Here is a 24,490-nt window from a genome sequence, read left to right as displayed (position 1 = left end):
TGACTCAAAAGAAACAAAGTGTAAGTTTATTGGACGTCAACATTTCTTAGTCAAGATCTAAGTAAAGAAAACACACAGTAGAAAAAGTTGTACAAAGCAGCAATGGATTTACATTACATTAAAGAAAAACTTGCCTTAAGCTATTAAGTCTCAGTCCTAAAAAAAGTAAAAACCCATCCTGGTGTATTGAACAGAGATAGAATGTATAAGGTATACAGGATTATAAACCCAGAATTGCTTGTCTTACCTCTATAATCCTTTAAAATGACAAGTGATTTTGTGTAACTAACCGGAAACTCTCTAGAAAATATATTGGATAATTCCAATTTCTAGTAGGAAACTATTCCCCTGTACCCAAGCACTTAAAGTGATCCCATTTTCCTGCTTTTTAAAAAGGGACACTGTCAAGAATAAGCCTTAAAAGACATACTTTATGTGTATTTTGCACTTAACGCTGCAAAAGAGGGTTTGTTCTGGTTTTCTGTACATATTTGACTTAAAGCTGCTGCTGCAATAGTGGGAAGCTTGTGTCTTTAGAGTGTACTACTGAGAGACTGGAAAAGGTAAAGGAGGATCGAGTCCTTTATTCTGAAATAGTGAGAGGAAAAGCAACAGGAAAAATCAGCTCAACCCACAGAATTCAGATATATTTTCCAGACATCCTTGCAACAACTGAGGCTGCCCATAATGGGACTTACATGTCCAAAAAGCTCAAGTGTTATGACTCAATTTGTTTTTAAATTCTTCAATATTATTTATTAATATCAAGTATTTCTAATGTAGGTATGTCCATTTTCTGTATCCAGCCTTTCTCTTGATAGTGTCCCTTTTTGTAGAGCAGTTACAGTACAGTTTTTCACAAGTCATTTTAAATAAACAAGAATCAATAACATTAAAAATACTATCAGGCTGTGTTCAGCAACAACAGAAAGAGATTTTAACACTGATTCAATAACAGCAACACTAAAAAAAACCCCAACCAAAACAAACAAAAAAAAAACCCCCCCAACGAAAAACAACCCCCTAAGCTTGTTTTGATTTTTATCTAAATCTTCTGGTAGGAAAATGTAAACAATTGTATTGAACAGTATAGGCACATGCCAGATTACAGGCTCATGCCAGATATTTGCACCCTCACTGTTAGAGCCAAGAAATTAGGCATAGTCTGTCCTTATCCCATGGGAGGAACTCAGTTTAACACTGGAAGCTTGGAACAGAAACAGAGAACATGCAGAGCTTTGGAGCAAACCTGCATGTCCTACTTGGGGGAAAGCAAACAACATCAGGCAAAAAAAACCTCCTGGATGTTCCTGCCTAAACAGGAAACACAGGCCAAGCCTCTAAGAGCTGTTTGGGGTCACAGATAAGGCAATATCTCATTTTTGAAACACCCCAGACAAACTCTGGGGTCAACCACTTCACCAGGTTATCTTCTCCATCACCTTTCACAGGGTGTTTCGCTCTCCCTTACAAAAAAACCCCAGAACTAGAGACAGTTTCGTGACTGGTTCATGTGTTTTGCTGCCCTTGCTCACTTTCAAGGTTGATCATGGTCCCAATTCAGCAAAGAACTTGCACAGAACATTTTAAAAACATTAAGACTGATTTTAATGGACTTAAGATAGAGGCTTTTAGAGGCTTTGCCAACAGAGTGCCTGAAAGGAAAAAAAGTCCCAAACCAAAATACATTTCATGGCTCAACCCTGCTCCCCTGAAATGCAACACAAGTTTCCACTCCCACTGACAAGATAGTTCTCTGAGATTTATCTGACAGGTTATAAAAATAGCAAAAAAAGGACAGAATTATAGATTCTAATCTATATATTAAAACATCTGCACATTCCTGTCACAAATTTTAGAAAAAAAAAGCAAAACACTTTTTATATTTAACAAGACCTCTAACTTTGTGTCACTTCAGTACACAGCTATAAAATTAAACAAAATATGATGAAGAGAGGCTTTTGTATCAATAAATTTGCCTTTTATTTTGGCTGTGGCCAAACTAGACACTCTTCAAAAACCTTTATTTATAAACAAGCAACTAACATTTTTTTTTTCCATAATTTAAATTTTAAGACATATATTAAAGTTATATAAGTGGAAGCATATTTATTCCGTATCCTCCAAAATAAACACTTCTATCAAGGGCTTTTAAAGATACTGTATAAAAGCTAATAGAAAACCAGAACTGCTATATAAACATCTCATATTTAAATTTTAGAGATCCTGAATTCCTTTACTAAACAACAGGAACCAAATGTAAAAAAAAAAGAAAAAAAAAATCACACAGAACATGCTCAAAGTGGAAAACAAAACTTTAAAAACCCCCCAAAAACCAAAGCAACTGAAGAAAAACTTAGGAGGCTACTTAGACCAAAAATATTTTATGGATTCTTTATAATACCTAGTAAACTAGGAAAAAGGTCAGGGTTTCTTCAAAGATGTTGCACAAAGTTTTGATTTAAAGTGTGTAGAATTTATCATCATATCACAGAGCAGAATCCCAGCTGGAAGGGAGATGGCTGTGACCCAGCTGAGCTGGTTGCCACCTTCCTTCAGAAAGCACACTGAATTTTAAAAGGCTACAGCTCAACTTTCAGGCTGCTGTGCAGAGGAATCACTGGGGAAAACTTAGGAACCATTCTACAAAAACACGTTCATATTTTATAAACACAAATTTCTTAAATATATATAAAGGGTACTTAGCAAGGCTTTATGTTTTTCTGATTTTTTAAAACCAGGTTTAAGTGCAATAACCATTTTATTCTGAAATTGTATCTGGTAAGAAAGAAATGTATAGTCTTATTAGGTGGAATAAAAAAGTCAGTAACTGGAAATGTCACTATTAAGCAAGTACCTTGTTTTAACTGCAATGCCACTAAAGAGTTTAACTGATACTCAAGCAAATCAGCTTAATCATACTCAGCCAGAGTTTGCCTGAAAGAGGACAAAAAAGAACATGTTACTTTTAGAAGTGTCTAGCAGCAATTTTAGATTGTAATAAAAATGAAGCAGAAGAGGCTTGAAACTAACATTGCAACTTTTTTGGTAGCCGAAAAAAAGTCAGGGGTCCGTCCTGAGCTAATTCTTTCAAATTTCACCTACAGGAAAAATAATTTAAAATCTGTTGGGGAAAAAAAATGGTAGCACACTTGGCTTTCACTGAGAAAAATCTGGTGTGTGCCTGAGGGTGCCCATCCTCAGAATCTTAAGAGTTAACACTTGTGCTTGATTTTGCTGAATCTCAGCATCAGCTTGGAATTCTAACTTCTGAGCTTGGGATACTGAATAAACAGTTACACACATGGTTACACAGAGAATTCAAGCCTCACTCCTGCTGCCCCTGAAATTGGTGACCAAACACGCGCTGGTTTCACTGGACACAGACTGGGCTCTGACTCAGCAGTGTGGAATTACATCCCCTTTCTCCCAACCCTGCAGGGGGAAAGTTGGTCAGGATCATAAACACTGTTTGCATCATTTTTGTTCACTCTAATCCACCATCCCTCCATTAAGTTTAAATTCTAGCAGAAAAATATCTCACTGTAGGAGGTCGGTTCACCTCCTACTTCTGGGTAAATATTTCCTTGACTTACGGAAAAAATTGGACCCTTACCATAACTCCTGGTAAATATGTGTGATCCTACTTACACTAAATGCTCCAGTTGCCATTTGAGGTAAAATAATGGAACCACACAGAGTAGCTGCAGCCCATTATTACCACAATTTTCAACAAATTGGAAAATGCAACACAGCATCACATATGATAGAAAGCGGCAGAAAGAACTACTCTATATCCATTGTATCCATAAAATGCAGTGATTGTAGTGTGATTTTCTCCTCTGCTTTGAGCTGGATATGTACGCTTAATACAAATTTCAAATACATACTTCTTCATTTATACAGGTGTCTATATAAATATTTACATTTTTAGGTTTTGTTAAAACATATCTTTGTACTCATGGCCGAGCTTATTATTTGTGTTTAGAAACACAACTCCTCTTCTGTCCCTTAATGAGCTCTCTCTTGTTGATTTAATAGTTATACATTCCTTTGTAGTTAGAATTACAAACAGTTGTACAAATAGTGGAAACAAAACTATGAAACTTGTCTGACATCCATCCAACCTCAGTTCATGTTATAAACAGTACCATTTGCATTATCATGGCTGTTACACAATGACTCCAGCTACCCAAGTATCCATAGGAAATTAGTCTTTGGGACATTATATAAAGCAAAGTACCCCCTCTCTCAATTTTCCTTAGAAAGTTATAATTAAATGGCTGAAAGCAGGCTTGCTGCTACTTCTTATATAAAATCTTAGTAATAATATTGCTGACTTTAGATTCTGTTTTAATTTGCACAAGTTCCATACAACAACAAAACAATTCTATGTTCCCTTAAAATAGCAAACATTCGTATCCAATAACATCAGGATTACTCAAACTTGAGGTTTATTTGTTATTGCTAAAGGTTTCTAAGACCTAAGTCAATACAGCAAGACGCTCCATCCACTTCCTCCCAAACTGCCAGCACATGGCAACCACTTATATGGAGCTTGTGTGTGTTGGTTTCTTTTTTAAAAACAAATTAATGACGTCAGTTACAGTATTTCACTACTATAAGCTCACAGTTAGAATCCAAATTGTTGTTTCTCTTTCGTTTAATATATAACTTTATATATAATACACACGCACACACCAACATCAAGGGATGAAGATCCATGCATACAATCCAGATGCAATTGTATTTCAAAGTCAGATGAAATAAAATAAAATTTATTCTGTTACTATTAGATCCCAGACCACGGTATTTTAAATTACTCTGCTTTCTACCTACTAATCAAGTTAGTTTTCCCTAATCTCCAAATCCAAGCAGCATCACAAATTCCAGATTTTTCATCATCGTTTTGATCCTCTTAAATTTGTAGTCTATGTGGCAGACCTCTGAGATCCTGAACACAGGCCCCCAAACCAGCTCTGCAAGGGTTCTGTTAAAGCTAATTGTGTGTCTGTTCATGGCTCCAGAGACTGAAAGCTGTCTTGAAAGTCCTGTGGCAGAGTTTGCACATGTATTGTCTCTTGAAGGTGATTGCGGAGAGCGGCGGGGCGTGGTAGAAGAGCGTGTCCGACTCCTGCGGCACGAACAGCTTCTCAGTAGTACTGGAGCTTTCCGGCAAGCCTGTGGGGCTGTCGGGCTCCAAAGGCTGGATTTTGGGGAGTGGTGGGGGTGGGGGTAAGGGTGGGGGTGATGGGGAATTGGCTGGTGGACATATCTCAGGCTCCTTATTTGTGGACTCCTCTGCAGCCTGGGACATGTGAGACTGGAAGTGGCTCCAGAGCCGGAAATTCGTTCGGAAGGCCTTGTTGCACACGTGGCAAATAAACGGCTTCACGGAGCACAGGAGCTCCTGGTGACGCTCCAGCTGTTTGCGTAAGGTGAAAATCTTCCCACACTTTTCACAGGGCCACAAACTGGGATCTTTCTTGGAGACTACTTCCTTAGGTTCCCTGCTTGTTTCGGTGACCTCGTCCTCTATATCATCTGCAGGCTCTTCTTTGATCTGGATTTTGAACTGCTTGGAAACACTTAAGTCTTCAGGCAGGCATGAAGAGTCTTCAGAATCAAAATTGATTTGTTCTGACGAATCACTGAACACACCGTCCTCCTTTGCAGCAACAAAATTGTTCATTTTATTGGATTCTGACTGCGGAGGCGGCCGTGACGAACTGGTGATTTCTCCATTGTGATCCATGAGAGGTAAAGAAAAGTTCTCTGATGGAGCCATTGTGTTCTGATTGTGAACTTCAACCTGATGACGCCAGATGCTGAAGGATGATTTGAAGGTGCGCATACACTCAAGGCAAGTCAGCTTCTTGTACTCACACTTGCTTTCATGCTCGTGCTTCAGCTCTGAAGAAGAAAACCTAAGGCTGCAGTAAGGACAGACAGTGGCGTTTCTGCAGAGTCGCTCGTGGTTTCCCTGTTCAATAAGTGAGGAGAGCTTGGCATTGCAGAGACGACACTGATAAACCTCCTTGTTTTCCACCGGGTTTTCAATATGAATGTGATCTTTCTGCTTAGGAGCCTTATTCCCTCCAATGGGTTTCTCCCCTGGGTGCATTTTTATGTGCTGTTTGAACTGGGAGAGGAAACGATAAGCTTTCCCACAGTAGGTACAAATATAGGCTCCTTTGGTTCTCGACCTCAAATTCCTTTTGATGACTTGTTGTACTTGTGAAGCAGACTGGCCCGGAAAGCTCTGCTTGCCACGTCTTAGTTTCACAATCAGAGCTTTTTTGATTTCTCTCTCCCTCACTATATCGATCAGTTTTCTTTGGAATTTTTCATCCAAAAGGGCATGTGAACTGGAAGCTGGTGAGGGATTCTTCACGATTCCATGTTGTGTCTGGCAGTGCGTCCACACTTTGAAATTGGTGTGGAACCTCTTGTGGCATATGTCACAAGCATAGGGCTTCTCTGGATTGTGATACATGTTAACATGGCGATGAAGACCTGCTGTTGATCTGAAAATTTTAAGGCAGTGTTTACATTTAAATTTTTTATTTGGTCTTGCTTCTTCCATCTCGCTGTATTCATCTTTACTGACATCAGAATCAGGGAAATCTGCATCGAGGTGCGTGGGGCTCGAGCCTTCCTCAAAGTTCTCCTCTGAACCAGGAGAACGCTGCTCATCTGCCTTCAGTTTCTTGAACGGTAGCCTCTGATCATCCTGGAACCTCCTTTTCGCTGGAAGTCTGCTTGGTTCCTTACGGTCATCCTCAGTTTTAAAAGCAAAGTCTTTGTTTGCTGATGCTGAAGCATCACCCACTGTAACTCTTATGATTTCAGCAGGATCTGAGAGGGGACTGCTGGGCTCAGTTTTTATCCGCACCTCTGAGAGAGGGGACGCGACCTCCCGATCCGTTGACTGAGAGGCACTGAAAGACCTAAGGCGATGTGGGTGTATTACCTGTGGCTTTTCATCCAAGGCTGACTTCTCCGATGACTCTTTCGAGGATAACTTTTGGGATGCAACATTAAATGTCTTCTGGGAATCGTTAGTTCCTGGTGACAGGGACGAGGATACCTGTGCAGGTTTTAGGTCAACAGAAGGTGAGTAAATAGGAACCTGGCTATCCATGGACAGTGACCTTCGAAGGAGACTTTTTACAAGGGGCCCACTTCTGTCAATACTTTGGTTTTCTGGGCCAGACCCACTAGATGGGATTACCAGCCCTAACTTGGAGTAGTAGAGCAAATTCCTGTCTTCCCCTTGACCATTTCCTTTTCCTGCCTCTCTCAACAAAAACGTGGATTCCACTGCCCCACGCAGAGATAAGACTGGTGGACGTGGTCTTTTCAATGACATCTCTGCAACTTTTCCTCTCAGAAGCTGAGCACTGCTTCCTGGCTCGCCACTTGCCATTTCTTTCTCTGCTAAAGACATCTGAGGCAGCACCATGTTCCTTTTCACTGAAGCACCTCTGCTCTGATCCTCCACAGTTCCAGAAGTTTCATGAACCTTTGTGTAACTCACAGGGCCTTCTTTCAGCCACCTCCTTTCAGTCAGTGATAAGTTGTGAAGGGTTTCAGTTGGTTTTGTTACCTGTGGTCTGCTGCTAGCTTTGACAGCCACAGAGGGTGAAGGTTTAGGAGTATGGCTTAAGTCATGTTTTGTTTGATTTACGCTTTTCACTTGTGCTTCGATTCTGTTCTGACAGACAATAACACTTCTCTTCTGAGAACTACTTTCATCTTCATCTTGATAGAGTATTTTTTTAATAGGACAAGAAGGAAAAGGAGCTTGAGGACTCTTGGAAACAATGTTTGTAAGAAAAGATATTCCAAGACTGTAACCCAGTTCTTGCACAGCTGCGAGACTGCCTTTCTCAATGAACAAGGATGAAGAATAAATGTAGTTCAACACATTATCAAAAGCATCTGGCTCACAAAAGTCGAGCTGAAACACTGACTGAGACTCATTCTCCTTATTTGTGAACAGAGTCTGGAAGTATTCACTGCTGGCAGCCAGAACGTTCTTATGAGCTCGGAATTTCTGGTCTCCTACGATCAGCACAACGTCACACAGCTGTCCCTTGAGACGCTCCTCGTTCAGGGTGCTTAGGAGGGAAATGGCATGTGCTGGATTTATGTAATGCAAGAGCCCCTCCATGATTCTGATGGCCCTGAAAAAGAACAGCAACAACAAAGTTGTAGGTTGCCTTATGTAAACTGGTAGAGACAAAGTAAACACACCTCCTGTAGTTTGTAAACTGGCTAAACCACCATCAAACAGTGATTATAGGAACAGCTTGTGTGGAGGAAAGGTCTGGGAATGAAAATACCACTGTTAGCTCCAACAAAAGCACAGCCATGGGAAGAACCAGCTCATCTGCCCACTTTCAAATATCCTTTTAACTGCCGATCATATACCAAGAATATTACACCCAGCTAACTGAGGGATGGATGGACAGATGGATGAGCTGTGTTCTCTTCCTGTAATACACCTCTCCACAGGGAGGAACAGTTCAATCATTTCACTCTTGATCATCTCTTTTTCTGCTTCAGCTTTATGAAGATCTATCTTGACAACTGGATTGATAAACTCTTGGATCAGGTATCTAAAGCTTAGGTAGAGGTACTCACCTTTCTGAGGCTAAGCAACCCTGACAGTCTCTTACTGACTAGACAAATTAAGGGGGTTTTGTTGTCACTTTTAATAGGATGATGGAAAAGGCATTAATACTGGGAAGGGAGAAGGAAACAGGATTATTGTCTGTAATCTAAATTCATCATATTTACTTACGCTTAGTAAGTGCTCTTAATATCTACTTCTAACTGTGTGTGTCACTTAAAACTGCACTGGCAGGATCTGGTTTCTGGGAAATATCACAGTTTTCACTGAAGTATCCCTGCATTGCTTTGCTCAGGATAAAAAGCAATCAGAGAACTGAAGTCCCCATTTCATTCATTAGCAGAAGAGCACTTTATGCCCACAACCCATATATCTGAGGAACAGTTACCCTTGGCTGCATCCAAGAGTACAATAAGCACAAATTAAGCTGCAGTGCAGAAATCTACATGATCCGTATGCTTCAAAACACAGCCCACTCCATACTGCAGGATGTCTTGATAACTCAATACACTGCTCCTGATGAGAGCTTAACAAAAGAAGAGAACCAGGTTTTAAGTTAGTTTAAACAAAGAACTTCTGTGGCAGGAGTTGCAATTTATATATCTGTGCACAAGAACACACACACAGAAATCAACAATATTCAATTTTCTTATTTTTTTCATGGACACTCTCTACACTACCTCCATGGTGGTCATAAAACAAGTCAATGATGTGTTAAAAGCAATTCTCTTATTTTTACAGCTGATTTGAGAAACTACTTTTTAGTTTCATTTGTACATGATGTATGCAACTACAACAAAAAGGTTTCACTGTTCATCAGCTTACAAGCAAAACTGTAAAGTTTATCAAAATAAAAAAACAACACCGAGAAGCTATAACCACATGGTTAATAAATGAGGATGGTAAACCTTAGAACTAGTGGATATAAATAAGTCATCAAAGTCTAAACTGGTATTATTGAGAAATGACTTAAAGGATGCTGCATGCAATGTCTCAGGGCACTGATCATACTAAGGACTGAGCTACCACTTCTACACCTAAAAATACCAAATGAGTTAATGGTGTCATGGCAATAGCTAAAGCAGAATGCTGTTTCCTCACCAGATCAGTCTTTACTGAGTATTTCAGTGCCTTGCACTGTCATTTCATAAACACTAATTTATCCTTAATTCACCTTACATAGTTATAATGCATAATTCCCCCACACCTCCATCTATAAAAAGCAGTACAGTCAATCTTAATTTAAGAAAGCAATCTGGTTTGTTTTGCTTTCTACGTTTTGCTTAAAAATGCTGGGAGGATGGAGGTGGGGGTGTGAGAATGGTGGTTCATTACCCTCCTCGTTTGTGGATGCCACTGCAATTTAAAGTGGCAGGGTTTGACTGGTCCTAATCCAGTTTCACGGTCTGAGCACCCATTAACACATACAGAGTTATAAGTGCTCCAGGAGGGCATCTTTCCCTTTCCCTTCACCTGTATGAAAGCGAGTTTGCAAACTCAAGTGATTCATCTGGAATGCAAGTTGCAGAAGGTACACGGAGGTAACAGATCAACAGAGCTTAGGAAACTTTAACTGTGGTATAGAATGACACCCAATAGAAGCTGCTGCATAACCCACACTTCAAGGACACAGTGGAAATAGAGTGTATTAGTCAAATGTTTTGAAATATTTTAAGATCTTTCATTTTAATCTGCTTTTCCCAGGCCTTGTGTTTTTAAGACTTGCAGAATAAACACCATGTAATTACGAGGTGTCCCTCTACCCGTGTAACACAGCAGTGCAGTATAAGCAGTAGGGACTGGTGTAAAATCTGCAGGACTAAAGCAGAATCCAACAGTCACCATCCTTCTGGCCACAGTTTCCTTCTTCATTCCTACAACACCTTCAATTCATCACATTAAACACAACAGACATAAACATCCCTCCCGCTCATGCTCAGAGCACAGTGAAGGAGGCTCCAGAGTAATAACTCTGTCAATTTAACAGTAACCAAGGCTGTAAGGTACACAATTGGCAAAGAACCAAATTAATCCTTCAAAGGCAGCTTTAATCCTGGTATTTCCTAATTCAAGTGCTTGACTTTCAGTTTAATAGCCTTTAGACACAACAGGCAGAAATTAAGCAAACAATACCAAGAAATACACCTGAACTGTTTTGCAGAACCATTTAAAGACATTTACCCAGATCACATGAAAGCCTGAAATACTTAGAAGTAGAAAAAAAAAAATCAACCCAAAGAATACCTGAGTCCAAGTGCAATGTGTTAAAATTTCACTACATAAACACTTTTCAGTAACAAAGTTGATCCAAGTCATCTCTGCTCTCATGTTCATCTTACCTGCACACTGCAGGTCACTCCTCCTTCAGCTGTGCCAGTACAAATATTTGCAGGCCTGTAGCAGAACAGACAATAAATAAACCCCCAACATTATTTCTTTTCAAATGCGGGTCAGTTTTTATAGTAAACCACATCCAGAACTATTGCATTGGCATAACTGAAGAGGCAGCAATAGGAACAGCCATAGGAGGACAAGAACTCCGTCCCCAAAGCCAGTCCTTGGCTGCCTGTGCTTAGCCCCACACAGAAGCTTCCCTGGCATAGTGTGTACATACACAACTCTGGCAGTCTCCTGTAATACCAGATTTGGTTCCAGGTGTTTGAGTACTCCTCAGCTGAAGATTGTTTTGTGATTAGCTACCTAAGATCTCTCTTGCAGATAATCTACTTCTAGTCTCTCTAACCTTTTTTCCAGCCACCTTCACTACTGACTGGAAACAAAGTTCTTTCTTCTTTTCTTCCATGATGTTCAGGTGACATCATGGAAACAGCAGGAGACCATCAGAAAACCTCCCACTGCCTGTATGCAGGTGCCTCATGCTACAGCAGCTGCTGGTCCTCACAAGAACAGTGACATTTAGACTCCAGACCCAGGAAGGGCCAATGCAGAAGGAACCTTCGGGAGGCCAAGAAGAGGTTTTAGTGTCAGCCTTCACAGAATCACAGGAGGGGTCAGCTGGTCCCACCTCCCTGCTCAAGAAGGGTCACCCCAGAGCACACAGCACAGGAATGTATCCAGATGGCTCTGGAATATCTCCAGTGAGGGAGACTCCACACTCTCTCTGGACAATCTGTTCAGTGCTCGGTCACTGCACAGGACAGAAGCTCTTCCTCATGTTCAGGTGAAACTTCCTGGGCATCAGTTCCTGCCCATTCCTCTTGTCCTGTTTCTGGGCACCATGGAGCAGAGTCTGGTCCCTCCTCTTGGCACCCCCCCCTTTAGACATTTATATACATTAATGAGGTCCCTGCCCAGTCATCTCTTCTCCAGGTTGAACAGGCCCAGCTCCCCAAGCCTTTCCTCATAAGAGAGATTCTCCAGTCCTCTAATTCCTCCTTCAACAGCCCTCCACTGATCTCAGAACACTAGATTTCAAAAGCCTAAGTACCATATTTGGTACAAGATTGTCTTTCTTTTATATTTTGAATAAGGATAGAAAAAGATGCCTCCACTATTTCAAAATTACTTTTGTAATAAAAAAGAAATCTCAGGAAAGCTCCTCACCAGGAAAGGGTGAAAAAGCTTAATCTTAGGCCCAACAGTTTTTTGATCTTCAACAGCAACCCCTCTTTGAAGTGGCAGTTCTCCTTCCTTTCCTCTGTTCCTTACTCTCACATCTCCTCCTCCCAGCCCTGTGGTACTCTCCTCTTCCTTTCACCAACTCTGCTGCTCATTTGATCTCCCAGTGAGTTGATTCAACTCCTTAAAATTAAGCAGGAAACAAACAAACAAACAAGATCATTCCAGCTTTTTAGATCTGTTTGCTATTTTCTAGGATAGGGAGCTTAATCAGCTCACTGAGGTCAAATGAGCACCAGGGTTCCAGCAAGAGAAGCTATGCACCTGCACATTCTTTGTCAGGAAGTTGTTCCATCAGCTTCCTCCATCTGAAATTTCACCTTTAGAAACAATGGAGCCACAGACTTTACAGCTGAAGCTTTACAGATAGAATCAGGCAGATATTTATGTGTGGTTTCAGTGTAACAGCTACACCCTTAAACACACAAGCAACTAAGAGATGTTGATGTTCCCATCTGACTTCCATGATAAGGAAATTGCTGTCAGCTAAAGCTCCATTAACAGCATGCTGGGGGTGGCAGTGGGAAAGATGATGTTCTGAAACCCTCAATGAGATGGAATATTGCAGCAAGGAGGTGCCAGGGCTGTGAGAAAGTGCTTCTGTGAGAAGCAGAGAATACGAGGATGGAGAAGGAAATATACAGAGGAGACAGAGACGGAACAGGGGTTTAAACAGGGAAAACACACAAGAAGCGTGGCAGGGACAAACCCACTAAAGAAAGCAAAGAAATGTGGATTATAAAACTCAGCCAAAAATTGCAAGTGAGTTCCTGGGGCATCCTCTGGAAAATACAGGAATGTTGCATTCGAGTGCTTTCCTGAGGATCTGATGGCTCTGACAATTCTGGTGCTGTTTCAGACACAAGAAGGGCAAAAAGTCCTCTTACTTGTCAGAAGTCCAGATGAAAAAGGAACCTACACTGCTTAAGTTTCTGCTCAAGGACCCTTTGCTGGATTTTATTATTTGACAACAGTTTATAAAATGTCTCTTCTCCCATCAACAACCTTTGCAACACAGATACTCTCCCGCAGTATATACAGATTTACACATCCCCCTATATACTCCCAAAACCTGTAGGGAAAAGCTGCAAACCCACATAGAAACATTGCTTGCATTTCTATAATCTTTTTCTATCTAAATACTTAAATAATCCCTTGCTGCAAGTTTGGGGATTTTGTCTTGCTGGATTTAATTAAGTGAGATTTCACTGCTATTGCTGTTTTCCACTGCAGACAACACTGTGAACTTTCTCCATGAAGACAAATGTTTCTCATTTCCAATAGGTCAGCAGCACAGAGAGACTCACTGGTATGAAGACAGGCATAAAATCAGATAAATAACATGCTTGCTAGTGTGTGAAATTGGTGGACTAATTTCTACCTATTAATCCTCCACACATAGAAAACCAGAAATTTAGGTAGAGGAAAAGAAGAAATTTTATACTCATAGGATCACAGAATGATTTGGGAAGGGATCTTAAGGATCATCCAGTTCTAACCCCCCTGCCATGGGTAGGGACACCTCCCACTAGACCAGGTTGCTCAGAGCCCCATCCAATCTGGCCTTGAACACTTCCAGAGGTAGGGCAACCTGTGCCAGGGCCTCACCACCCTCACAGTAAAGAAATTTTTTTCTAATATCTAATCTAAACCTACTCTCAGTTTGAATATTCTGCAGTCTATTTTGCCCTACACCATAGACAAATAATTATCAGTTACCTGACACAGACATGAAATTCACTTAGAAATTAATGGCTACTTTTCACATTCAGATCATACGCTCAGTTTCATGTTCTGACACTTAAAACAGCTCCCCCTGACGTGCAGCAAACTACAGAATGTCAGAGTACAAAGCTCCTCCTGTCATTCCCGTTCTTGTTTACTACCCAGCAGCAGCTCAGGGTGCAATTTCATCTTACTCTCAGAGCAGTCTAACGAGGGATTTGCTCCTGCAAGGAGCAGCCTGTGTCTCCTCCCCCTCCGAAAAAGGGCTGCCTTGTGTCAGAGCAGTGAGCAGATCCAGCTACAGGGATCTGGAGATACACAGATGGAAGGGATAGGGCAGGGAAACGCTGGCTGGGAGCTCTCCCAGTTCTTCCTGAAACACTCAGTGAAGATTAAATCACATCAAACACAATTTGATAAAATATTTGTCCTGGCCTCCATGCTTCAACTAAAAGGTGTGTAACTCAGCCTCCAAATTGCTGTAAAGTAAATCAAAATATTAAAAAGTTTTAAAAACACCTTTCCCTAAGGAGTTCTTCAGCTTTCATTCCCTTGGGCTTTGTGATGTTGCAAATAAACTCTCTGATGGGACAAGTCTGAAAGGCTTGACAGCCATCTAATTTAAACACCTACAGAAATCTCATCCCCAGAAATATTTCCTATCTTTTTTTTTTTTTTGGTAGATGTGTGAAATTTGAAGAATTGTAGACCAAATGTGCACACTTGTATCTTTCTACAGGTTGACTTTATTGTTTTATTTGAAACACTGTGATATACTTACCAAGTGGAATAATATTCAGTCATCTGCTTTACTAGATGAGACACATTAACTGGCCTAATTCACAATAAAAACTCGTCTACATACAGCTTTTAATTTTGCTGGTATAGTCAAAATGACAAACCCTAATTGTGGCTGTATTTCTATTACTATAATGGGGCTTTTTACAGGCACAGTGTATTTTGGGTAGCAGAGAAGCCATTTATACCCATGTAAGATCTTTTCTATCAACAGAATAGTATTTACACTAAGGTTTCTTTAAGAAAATGAGACGTGAGGGGGAAAGGTCCTACATTTAATCTGAAAAATGCAGAACTAATATAAAAGCTGAGCATAAAAATTTGCTGAGTGGGAAAGTTATGATTCAGGGAATGCAGGTATCTTCCTCTCACTGAAGGGATCAAAAGAAAATGTCATTCAGCTATCACTGACTGGCCAAGATACTGGGAGGATAATACAGGAAAAGGGAAAGACAACATCAATTTTACCTGAGTATTACCTTAAGAGATTTACAAGCTCATTAATAACATGTGGAAGATTTTCAGTTTACTCCAAGTCCACAAGCAATTGAAGTAGGCTACGTCTTACATAGCTAAAAAAAATTAATTAAAAAATCCAGCTCCATGAACAAGAGCACTTTATTTTCTTTACTCTTCAAAAGTATTTATGAGAATGGAGATGGTCATATTTTTACTGAAATTCCAGGAAATTTGGCCCTTAACCTCAACAGCTGAAGGACTGTACTCATTATGTCCTGGTACAAAATAAATTCCTTTTGGTTAGGGCAGATTGAGTGTGGCAGTGATTAGATATCACTGTAATTCTACTGCTTTTCCATCCATGGCTCTTAACTTACAATAAAAGGGGCTTTGTGGGGCATATTTACTGTACCAAGTACACTCTTTTTTAGAAGTCCTCCAAAGATACTCACAAATGTGTCCAGACCAGACTGTGAGGGGGCAGAGGGGACACTTACTGTGCCCTGTGTCAGAACTGTCCCTGCACTAACCACAACTTGTCAGAGAGATTGATGAGAATGAACTACAACCTAAATGTTAGTGGCACTGTTCAATACTGAGGCAGGATAAACCTTGGTTAAGATTAATGCTCCAAGACAAAAAAGGGAAAAATTTCTTCCTTTCCCAAAGAATGCAATTTAATTGTATACGAAATACTATTGATGGAAAAGTTTTGCAGCATTTAAAAAAAAAATTACTTGGTCAAAGGATTTTTCATGTCTTTTCGTCACAGACTGCATGGAAAGAATTTGCACAAGAAAGATGTGGTGTTTCGCTACATCTCAGAGGGAAAACCCCCCAACAATCAGGACCAGGGGATTTTAAAACTTGTATTTGTGGGCAGCAAGACTGATGAACTGATGGTGGTAGAGATGGAAGGAGCTTAGGAAGATTGAGACTTGCTCAGCACTTTCTTTCCTTGTTCATAAAATATGCTTGAACTGTCCCAGAACAGCAAAATACATAAAGTAGTCAATGAGAAAAGACAACAGATTTCTTTTTATTTCACTGCTGATTGAAAGAAAATATAAGAGAACTGATGTCTTTAATATTATCAGTAAGGGGGAAAAATAGAAATATTACAGTACAAAGACTAATATTAAACTACAACAAGTACTTGGAAAGGAAACCCCCTCTGCACGCACCTATTTTAAAGCAGGGCATACTGCAGTCCTTCCACTTGCACCAAATGCCTTTGCTGCTTCTAAAGACTTTTCTTGCTTTCTGAGGATCTCAGATCATTACATGTGACAAATTTCAAAATGAAGGAGGCTCGGTTGCTCAAAAGTTTAATGAGAGCTGAAATTGTTGCAACTGCAGCATGTGACTCAGAGCATAGCCGCTCCCAGTGCAGAACAAACCATGTGCTGATTGCAGCCCAACTTCCTCTCCCCTCTGAGTCCACACTTGGTCACACACTGAAGTTATCACTATCTAGCAGATAAAGCGAACTTCAAAACCCTGAAAGCTACAAAGGGAAATTACTTGGTTTTTAGCAGTAACTGCTTCACAGCTCCTGAAGTTCAAAACAAAACAACTTCAATACAGTACGAAAGCTCAAGGCTTTCTGCAAACCTGTCCTTTTAAACCCAAATGTTGACCTGTCCCTAACTGATTTTAAGGCAAGTGTGATCAGCCATCATTACAAAGCTGATCAGGGCACTTAATTCTCTGCATGCAAGTATTATCTAGCACCACACACATCCCCCTACCTCCCCGAGCTCAGAATACCTAATTTGTTAGTAATGTCCAGCTTCTAGTGATCAGGAGGGCTCTCAGTGTGAGATGGACGCGGCAGTTATCACCGTGGCACTTGGAACCTACACAGCAGGAACAGGAGGCACAAATGTTCCCATTTATCACTAAATGTACAGCACAAAAAGGACTTTGGGAACTTCTTAAAAGCTGCTGCCTGTTTTATATTCAGTAAAAGTAATAATATGTGCTAAAGGATAAGCTACCTTGAACATGAAAGCAGAATCAGGGGAGCTCACAAGTGGTGAAATCCCCAAGGAATCCTGGTCTGGCTCTGTAGCTGAAACCTCCAGAGGTTCTAATTTGTGACATCTCCCTGCAAGTCCCTAATGAGACCATGTAAATGACAGTTCTTGAGATGATCACACTACAGTCAGGATTGGTGGACTTTCCACAGGTAAACAAAATATTCTTAAGAAATTACAACTCTACAGCATGTGGGTGAAACACAGGTCTGAGAGAAAGGGATGCCAGATCCCCTTCCACCCAAGAGATGGCCACATAACTTGGGTTTTTTTGCAAACAAGGTTTATAACAAGTTGCTTAAATTTGCTCAAAACTTCCCCTCAAGAGGATCAGCATAACACGGGTGGAAAATTTTAGTCAGAGCACTTTTTCAGTTAGAGCAAAGTCAGAACAGAACACTAAAACACATAAAGCAGTACTAGATTTACCTGTAGTGTGTATTTACTACTCCTGATTTAATATCAAAAGACTTCCTGCACAAAAACACATTTTAAAAAGTCTATTTTCATATTAATTTATCTAAGGATACAATATTAATTTATCTACAAGATATTCAGTGTATTCACAAAAAGCTCTGGGACTGTGTAATTCATCACAATCTCTTCTTGTATGTACAGCCTACCTACCTCTCTTACTTCCATTGGGAGACCAACTACAAAAAAAAGGAAGAGCTACTAAAGCAATTACTATTTAATTATTAAGACGAGCTTACTCAGCACACACACATTCCACAATTATCTCCTGTCTAGCAGTAACTCCTTTAAGTTTTTCTGCTGTTTATTTACACGAGCGTCATCCAATCTGAACATAACATCAGCCTGGGCTTTAGGGAGGATTAAAACAAAGTTTTCTCTCTGACAGCTGTGACCAGGTAAAACACCTTCCACAACTTTCTGCAAAGGCACAGCCCAGCGCTGAGGATCTCCCCACCTGGCTGTGAAATGCACTTCATCCTGCAGATGAATAATGCAGCCCAAGAGTGCTCGGAGCAGCAAAGCCACACTTTGTTTACAGAACCACAGGATGGGTCAGGCTGGAAGGGACCACAAGGGGTCAGCTGATCCAACCTCCCTGCTCAAGCATGATCATCCCAGAGCACACGGCACAGGATTGCGTCCAGATGGTTCTGGAATATCTCCAGTGAGGGAGACTCCATACCCTCTCTAGACAATCTGTCCAGTGTTCGTCGCTGCACAGGAAAGTTCTTATGTTCAGGTGAAGTTTCTGTGCATCTGGTTCTGCCCATTGCTGGGTATCAGCGAGCAGAGCCCGGTGCATCCTCTGACACCTCCCCTTTCCGTACTGACAGACATTAATGAGGTTTGGTACCTGCCTGCACTTACACGCGGGGACCTCGCTGGGGGGAGATGAAACGCGCTCTCCCTTCCAGACACACCGGGGAGGAGCCGTGTCACCGAGGCACGGCCCTCCCGGAGCCTCTCTCGTGTTTTACAGTTCGGATCGGAGCGGGGGGGAAGAGCCAGGAGCCACCGGCGGAGGGGGAAGCGCCGGACCGCCGGTCCTCACACCCACAGGCGGCCCGTCCTTCTCACCACCGGTCCCTGATCTCCCTCACACCACCGGTCCACAGTGCCCCTCATACCACCGGTCCCTCACGCCCTGGGCCGGCCGGACCCTCGCGGCCCTCACGCCCGTTGCAGCGGGTAACGGGCTCCTGAGGCGCCGCAGCCGAGGCAAGCCGGAGGACGGCGCGCCGCGTCCCGCTCCCCCTCCTCCGTTCCGCTCCCGACCCGCCTCTCCCCCTTCCTCTCCCCGCCTTCCATCCATCCTTCCTTCCATCCCCGCCGGCCGCGCTCATGCGCCTTGAGCGCTTCCCCCGCGCCTCCCCCTGGGGGCTCGGGCCCAGGCGGGGCGGGCGATGTGGCGGCGGTCGCGGGCACCTCCCGCCCGCTCCGGGCGCCTGCGCCGAGCCCCGCCAGGGAAGGGGGGGGGGAAGAGTTTCGTAACCGGCGCATGCGCGCGGGAACCGCATCCCCGCTCGGTGGAGGAAGGGAAGGGGGGGGGAAGGAGGAAAGAGAAAAAAAAAAAAAAAGAGAGAGAAAAAAAAAACACCTCAGAGTTACGTCAGGAAAAGACGGATTTGTGCGCGGGGAGACCCGCGCGGCGCGGGCAGCCCCCGAGACGGGCGCGACACGCGGGCGCTACTCACGCTGTCCGTCGCCCCCCCCTGCTCGCCCCCCTCGGCGCCTCCGCTCAGGGCTCAGCCCGCGCTGCCGCCGCCGCCGCCGTGATTCCATCCATCTTGAATTTGACGTCATCCCACAACCGAGGGATGAGGTCATCGCGGGGAGCGCTCGTCACGTGCGCGGCGCCGCGATTGGCCGGGCCGGGGGGGAGCGGGGGGCGAGGGGGCGGCGCGGCGGGGGGGGGACGGCGGGGGAGCGGGGGAGCGGCAGTGGGAACGGGAACGGGGATCCCCCCCGGCCGCCCGACCGACCGCCCGACCGCCTTCCACCGAGGGCAGCACCGCCCGGAGCGCCCCGGCAGCCGCCCTCAGCCCGCCCCGCCACGGGGAAACTGAGGCAGCGGCCGCGCGTGTGGGGGGTGGCCCGGCGCGAGGGGGACACACGGAGGGACAGGTCCCTGTCGCTGTGTCCCTGCCGGTGGCGGCGGCGCTGGGGTTTGGGAGGTGCCGCTGTGGTAACCCGCACCCCCGGCCTGTGTGCTGCGGGTGTGTGAGGGAACCCGCGGGCAGCGTTAGTCTGCGATTCGCCGGAATTCGTAGTTGTTTGATCGTGAGTTTTTATTGCGGTGCTTATTATTATTAATTTTCATGTGGTGTTTTTTTTAAGTGTAGGGGTAAGGCCCAGTGTGATCTGTGAAGAAGCACCATGCCTACTGCCACCCACTGTGTCCCTCACAAAGCCACCCCTCAAGCCCTCACAAGTCATCCCTGTCCCTCTCAAAAACCACCCCGTCCCCATCAAAAGCTGCCGACTCCCCCAAGCCACCCACTATCCCATTCACATGCTAGCCATTGAAACCCTCCCAAGCCACCCCTGTCCCCTTCAAAAACCAACCCCACCCCTCAAAGGCCACCCACTGTCCCTCAAAAGCCACTCACTGTTCCCCTGACAAGACACCCCCGACCCCTCAAAAGCCACTCCTGTCCCCCTCAAAAGCCACCACCATTCCCCTCACATGCCACCCACTGCCCCTCACAAGACACCCTCTGACCCCTCAAAAGCCACCCACCGTCCCCCTCCCAAGCCAGCCCACTGCCCTGCATTGCCATCAGGGACACACCACGCCCAGATCCCCGTGGGTTTTGGCTCGAGCCTTTTGTAACTGCTCTACTCACTCGTCTCGATGTGATTTGAAAAAATTATAATGGCCATTATCATTGCTTTAGGCTGGCTTCTCATCGTGATTATCCGCTTTGAATTAAATACCTGAATAGGGCTTTATGTGTCAAAATGCAAGTATTAATATAGAAATTAGAATTACAAGATTTCTCTTGTTTTTGTCGAGAGCTAATCCGGTGCGTTATCTTTTCATTAAGGCCAGCTCTAGAGATTAGCATCTAATCCCATACATGTTTTCAGTGTGCTTTTAGATATCCCACCTAAGTCACAAGTACTCCGAAGCAGCTATAAAATCCCTGGAATGTGTTTAGTGATGTGTTTAAACCTTTTTTGCCAAGGTTTTGTTGCAAATGGGCTAAAACCCGTGTAAGGGAAGGCAATGTACCTTACTGGGTCTGGCTCCTTTTTTCCCTCTCCAGATCGTGTGGGTTTTTTTGTCATTGCTGGCTCTTCTGGTGGCTTTGGAAACTTCGGAAGCTGCTTGTGAAAGAAGTGGGGCTTTTTTTCACTCAGGGACTCGTGCCCTGACGCGAGTGTGGCTTTGTGAGCCAGCACAAAACCCCAGCAAGCTCTTTGGTGTTGTTTGGAAGAGTTCCCTGGTCTGGTTTGCTGCGCGGGTGTGCAGACAACTGCTCTGGCACAGGGGCTGCTGTGGTGATGGGAACAAGCAACTGGGAAAGCAGTTGCATCTGTTCCCATAAACCAGTTTGTGCAGTGACGCTGGCTGTGCTGCCAGGGAAGGATTTGGGGATCTAACCTGAGTTTGGAAATCTAGCAAGGCCCTGATAACTTTTTTTTTTTTCTCATGTGTACGCAGTTATTTCTCAGCCAAGCAGAAACTGGTCTTGCATAATTTCTCATCTGTGCTTCCCAAAAGGGCCTGTGGCACAGATGGAGGATCTCTGTCCCAGAATTACCCTGCTGAAAGGTGTTCTTATACACGTGTGTGTGTGTGTGTGGTGCTGTGCAGGTATTTATTACCAGTATTTTTAATTTGTCAGGTTCCCTAGTGAAAGTGCAGGCAGTAGAACAGAGCCCATGTAGTGGCTTGTATAATTCTGTTGGAGAGAGTCCAGAAGAGGCCATGAAGTTGATAAGAGGATTGGGGCACCTCCCCTATGGAGGCAAGCTGGGAAAGCTGGGGTGTTCAGCCCGGAGAAGAGAAGATTGTGTGGAGACCTCAAAACACCTTTCAGAATCTGAAGAGACCCTCAAGGAAGCTGGAGAGGAGCTCTTCAGGAGGAACTGGAGTGGCAGGACAAGGTGGAATGGGTACAGACTGGAAAAGGGGAAATTTAGGTTAGATATTAGGAAGAAATTTTTCTCTTGGAGGGTGGTGAGGCCCTGGCACAGGTTGCCCAGAGAAGCTGTGGCTGCCACATCCCTGGAAGTGTCCAAGGGCAGGTTGGATGGGGCTTGGAGCAACCTGGGATAGTGGAAGGTGTCCCTGCCCACAGCAGGGGGTGGGACAAGATGATCTTTGAGGTTCCTTTCAATGCAAACCTTTCTATGATTCTATAGCTCTGTACTTCTTACAGGTAATTTGAGAAAATTTTGAATGCAACCCTCCAAGATTTCATGATTCAAAAAGACATAAAACTTAAGACAACTCTATTTCATGATCAAATCTGATTGACTTGATGTTATTATAGTTTATGGATGTCTTATATCCCTGTAAATCAGATTTTTCTTGATTATAATGAAATCTATGCAAGGAATTAATTCTGTGGAATTATTGAGGGTTTAAGTTGTCTCTAAGTAGGTTAATTTTGTCAAATGTACTATTCCCAATTATTTGAATGTATTCTGGCTTTTCAAGATTAGCTTGTTTATGAACATATTTTCCAACATTTCTAATTTTAGATGCTTTGATGGAGGGCTTACTTTGATGTATTTTTCATCTATATGTGTGGCTGCAGCTGTTATTACCAGATGAATGTTTGTTAAATATAAGATTTGTTCTCCGTTCGGAGTATCCAACAACTGCTCAGATTAACTTTGGATCATACTTGCCAGCAAGTTTTATCACTGGAATTTTGTTAAAAACTGAGCTCCTGCAAAATGTAGAATGTAAACAAACTTTAAAGAAAATAAAGGATGGTTGTACATGGACTTTGTGAGCAAATTAAAATGTAAAAGCTAAAACACTTGCATTGGTTGAAAGTATGAGAATTACTGGGTTTTGTTGTGTAAATATTGTACTAAAAGGCAAAGTTGTGTACTGTGAATAGTTCAGTGTTTTTAACAGGTAACATTTTCAATATAAAAATAGTTGGAATACAGTCATATCCTGGAGCTAATATGTCTTTTTTTTTTTTAGTTCTGTAATTTCAGCTCTTTTACATGTAGAGACCCTAAACTTTTTTTAATGAAGATTTGGACCTTGTGTGATTAATAGAAATCTAATGACATCAGGTTCTTTTCCTGTAGAGAGCCTAATTAGTAGCTCAGATACCCCGAGGCACTCCTCTATTAGCAGCTGAGAAAGAATTTCGCAGAGAAGACCTTGGTTTTGAGGGGGGAGGGAGGATAAGGGCAGAACACACCTCTGAAGCTGCTTCATTTTGGTGGGGGAACCTTGACTAGATGGAGATGCTATGATTTTTCATCTTGGTAAAATCTCTTTGAGTCTTCTGTCCATGTAGAGGGATCTGTTCTGTACTTCGGTAGATTTAGGAGTTTTTCCTGCTGCAGCATCCCTTCCTTCAGGGGAATGTGGCTTTTCCAGCTCCAAGGTTCTCCTGTAGCCCCTGTAAAAGCAGAAATCCAAAACCCCAGGCACAGGGTTGTGTCTCTTGTTTCTCACCAAACTTCTGGAACTGACTATTGCCAAAGACGTATTGCAGAGGGAGATAATTAATCTCTGAGAAGCTGCCTTCTCTCTCAGCTGGCCCTGAAAATCTTAGCAGTGGAGCAAGTGCTGTGGCTGTTATCCCATTCCTTCAGATACCAGCTTCTATCCCAGAACCTCTAGCATGTGGAGCACAGTTACTTGGGATCACAGAACACACTTGAATGAGCCCTTTCCTTTGAATGCAGCAGATGTTCCTGGGAGCTGCAGAGGTCTAGCTTTATTGATTCCAAATATTCTGCCAAAACCTAACGACTTGACGAAATGCAAACACAGAATTTTCCACCAGTTTCTTATGGCTGACAGCTGTGCATGGAAAAGGGTGCCTGGATTTTTATTTATTTTTTCTATTTCTCTTGTGCTCAGATGACACTTCCTATAACAAATACTAGCAGGTAAGTAAGGAATCTTACGTTTTCGAGTTAAAACCTGTCACTTATCTTGTCATAAAAGTACAGACACTTCCCAGTATTCAGAGGGAAAACCAGACAGTGAGATACACAATGTGAACATTGCAAAAATGGCAGTATTTCCATTACTGATGTGATCCAAGGCACACAGACAAGACTCTTCCTGAAGATGTAAATTTCTTACCAGGAAAATAACTATAATACGGAATAATGTAAAACTGCCTTCATTCCTGGTATTGCTTCTGAGTGCCAAGTCTTGAGCTTTTTTAGCTGTCACCCTTGTTCTTCTGCAAATAGCACAATCTAGTTAATATTTTCCACTTGGAGCCCACATGCAGCAGCTCGGACAGATTCAGATAAATGGTGCTAGACAGCATCAAGCTGGGTGGCAATATTAACCTAGAAAGCTGTTAAGTAGCAAGAAACACATTCCTTTTATTTAAAAAGGTGATTGTTCCACAGGTTGGGCAATGATTCAGAGACAAATAAGCTACAGGTTTTGGTGCATGTGTTCTCTAAGTAGGCAGATGGTCATGGGTTACTGTGCTTAAAGCATAAAAGAATTTTCATTTGCAGCCAGTAAGGGGTTGCAAATTCGTGGGCA

At 42.9% G+C, this 24,490-nt stretch overlaps 1 protein-coding gene across 2 annotated transcripts; it reads right to left on the bottom strand.

The window, feature by feature from the left end:
• On the bottom strand, positions 1 to 19,501 carry ZBTB21 (zinc finger and BTB domain containing 21). 2 transcript variants are annotated; one of them, XM_082278662.1, is made up of 3 exons: positions 19,470 to 19,501; positions 10,978 to 11,032; positions 1 to 8,189 (listed from the first exon to the last, which is right to left on the bottom strand). In XM_082278662.1, the coding sequence occupies exon 3, from the start codon at positions 8,174 to 8,176 to the stop codon at positions 5,000 to 5,002; it is 3,177 nt and encodes a 1,058-aa protein (XP_082134788.1). In that variant the 5' UTR covers positions 8,177 to 8,189; positions 10,978 to 11,032; positions 19,470 to 19,501; the 3' UTR covers positions 1 to 4,999. The 2 variants fall into 2 exon arrangements, with proteins under 2 accessions (XP_082134788.1, XP_082134789.1); XM_082278663.1 differs by lacking the exon at positions 10,978 to 11,032 and having other exon boundaries at positions 19,373 to 19,482.
• Between the last annotated feature and the right edge of the window lie 4,989 nt (positions 19,502 to 24,490).

The sequence above is a fragment of the Coloeus monedula genome (assembly GCF_965178545.1).
Source record: "Coloeus monedula genome assembly, chromosome: 3".
Taxonomy (NCBI): domain Eukaryota; kingdom Metazoa; phylum Chordata; class Aves; order Passeriformes; family Corvidae; genus Coloeus; species Coloeus monedula.
The sequence above is the reverse complement of the archived record's forward strand: the minus strand, read 5'-3'. Positions and strand labels throughout refer to the sequence as shown.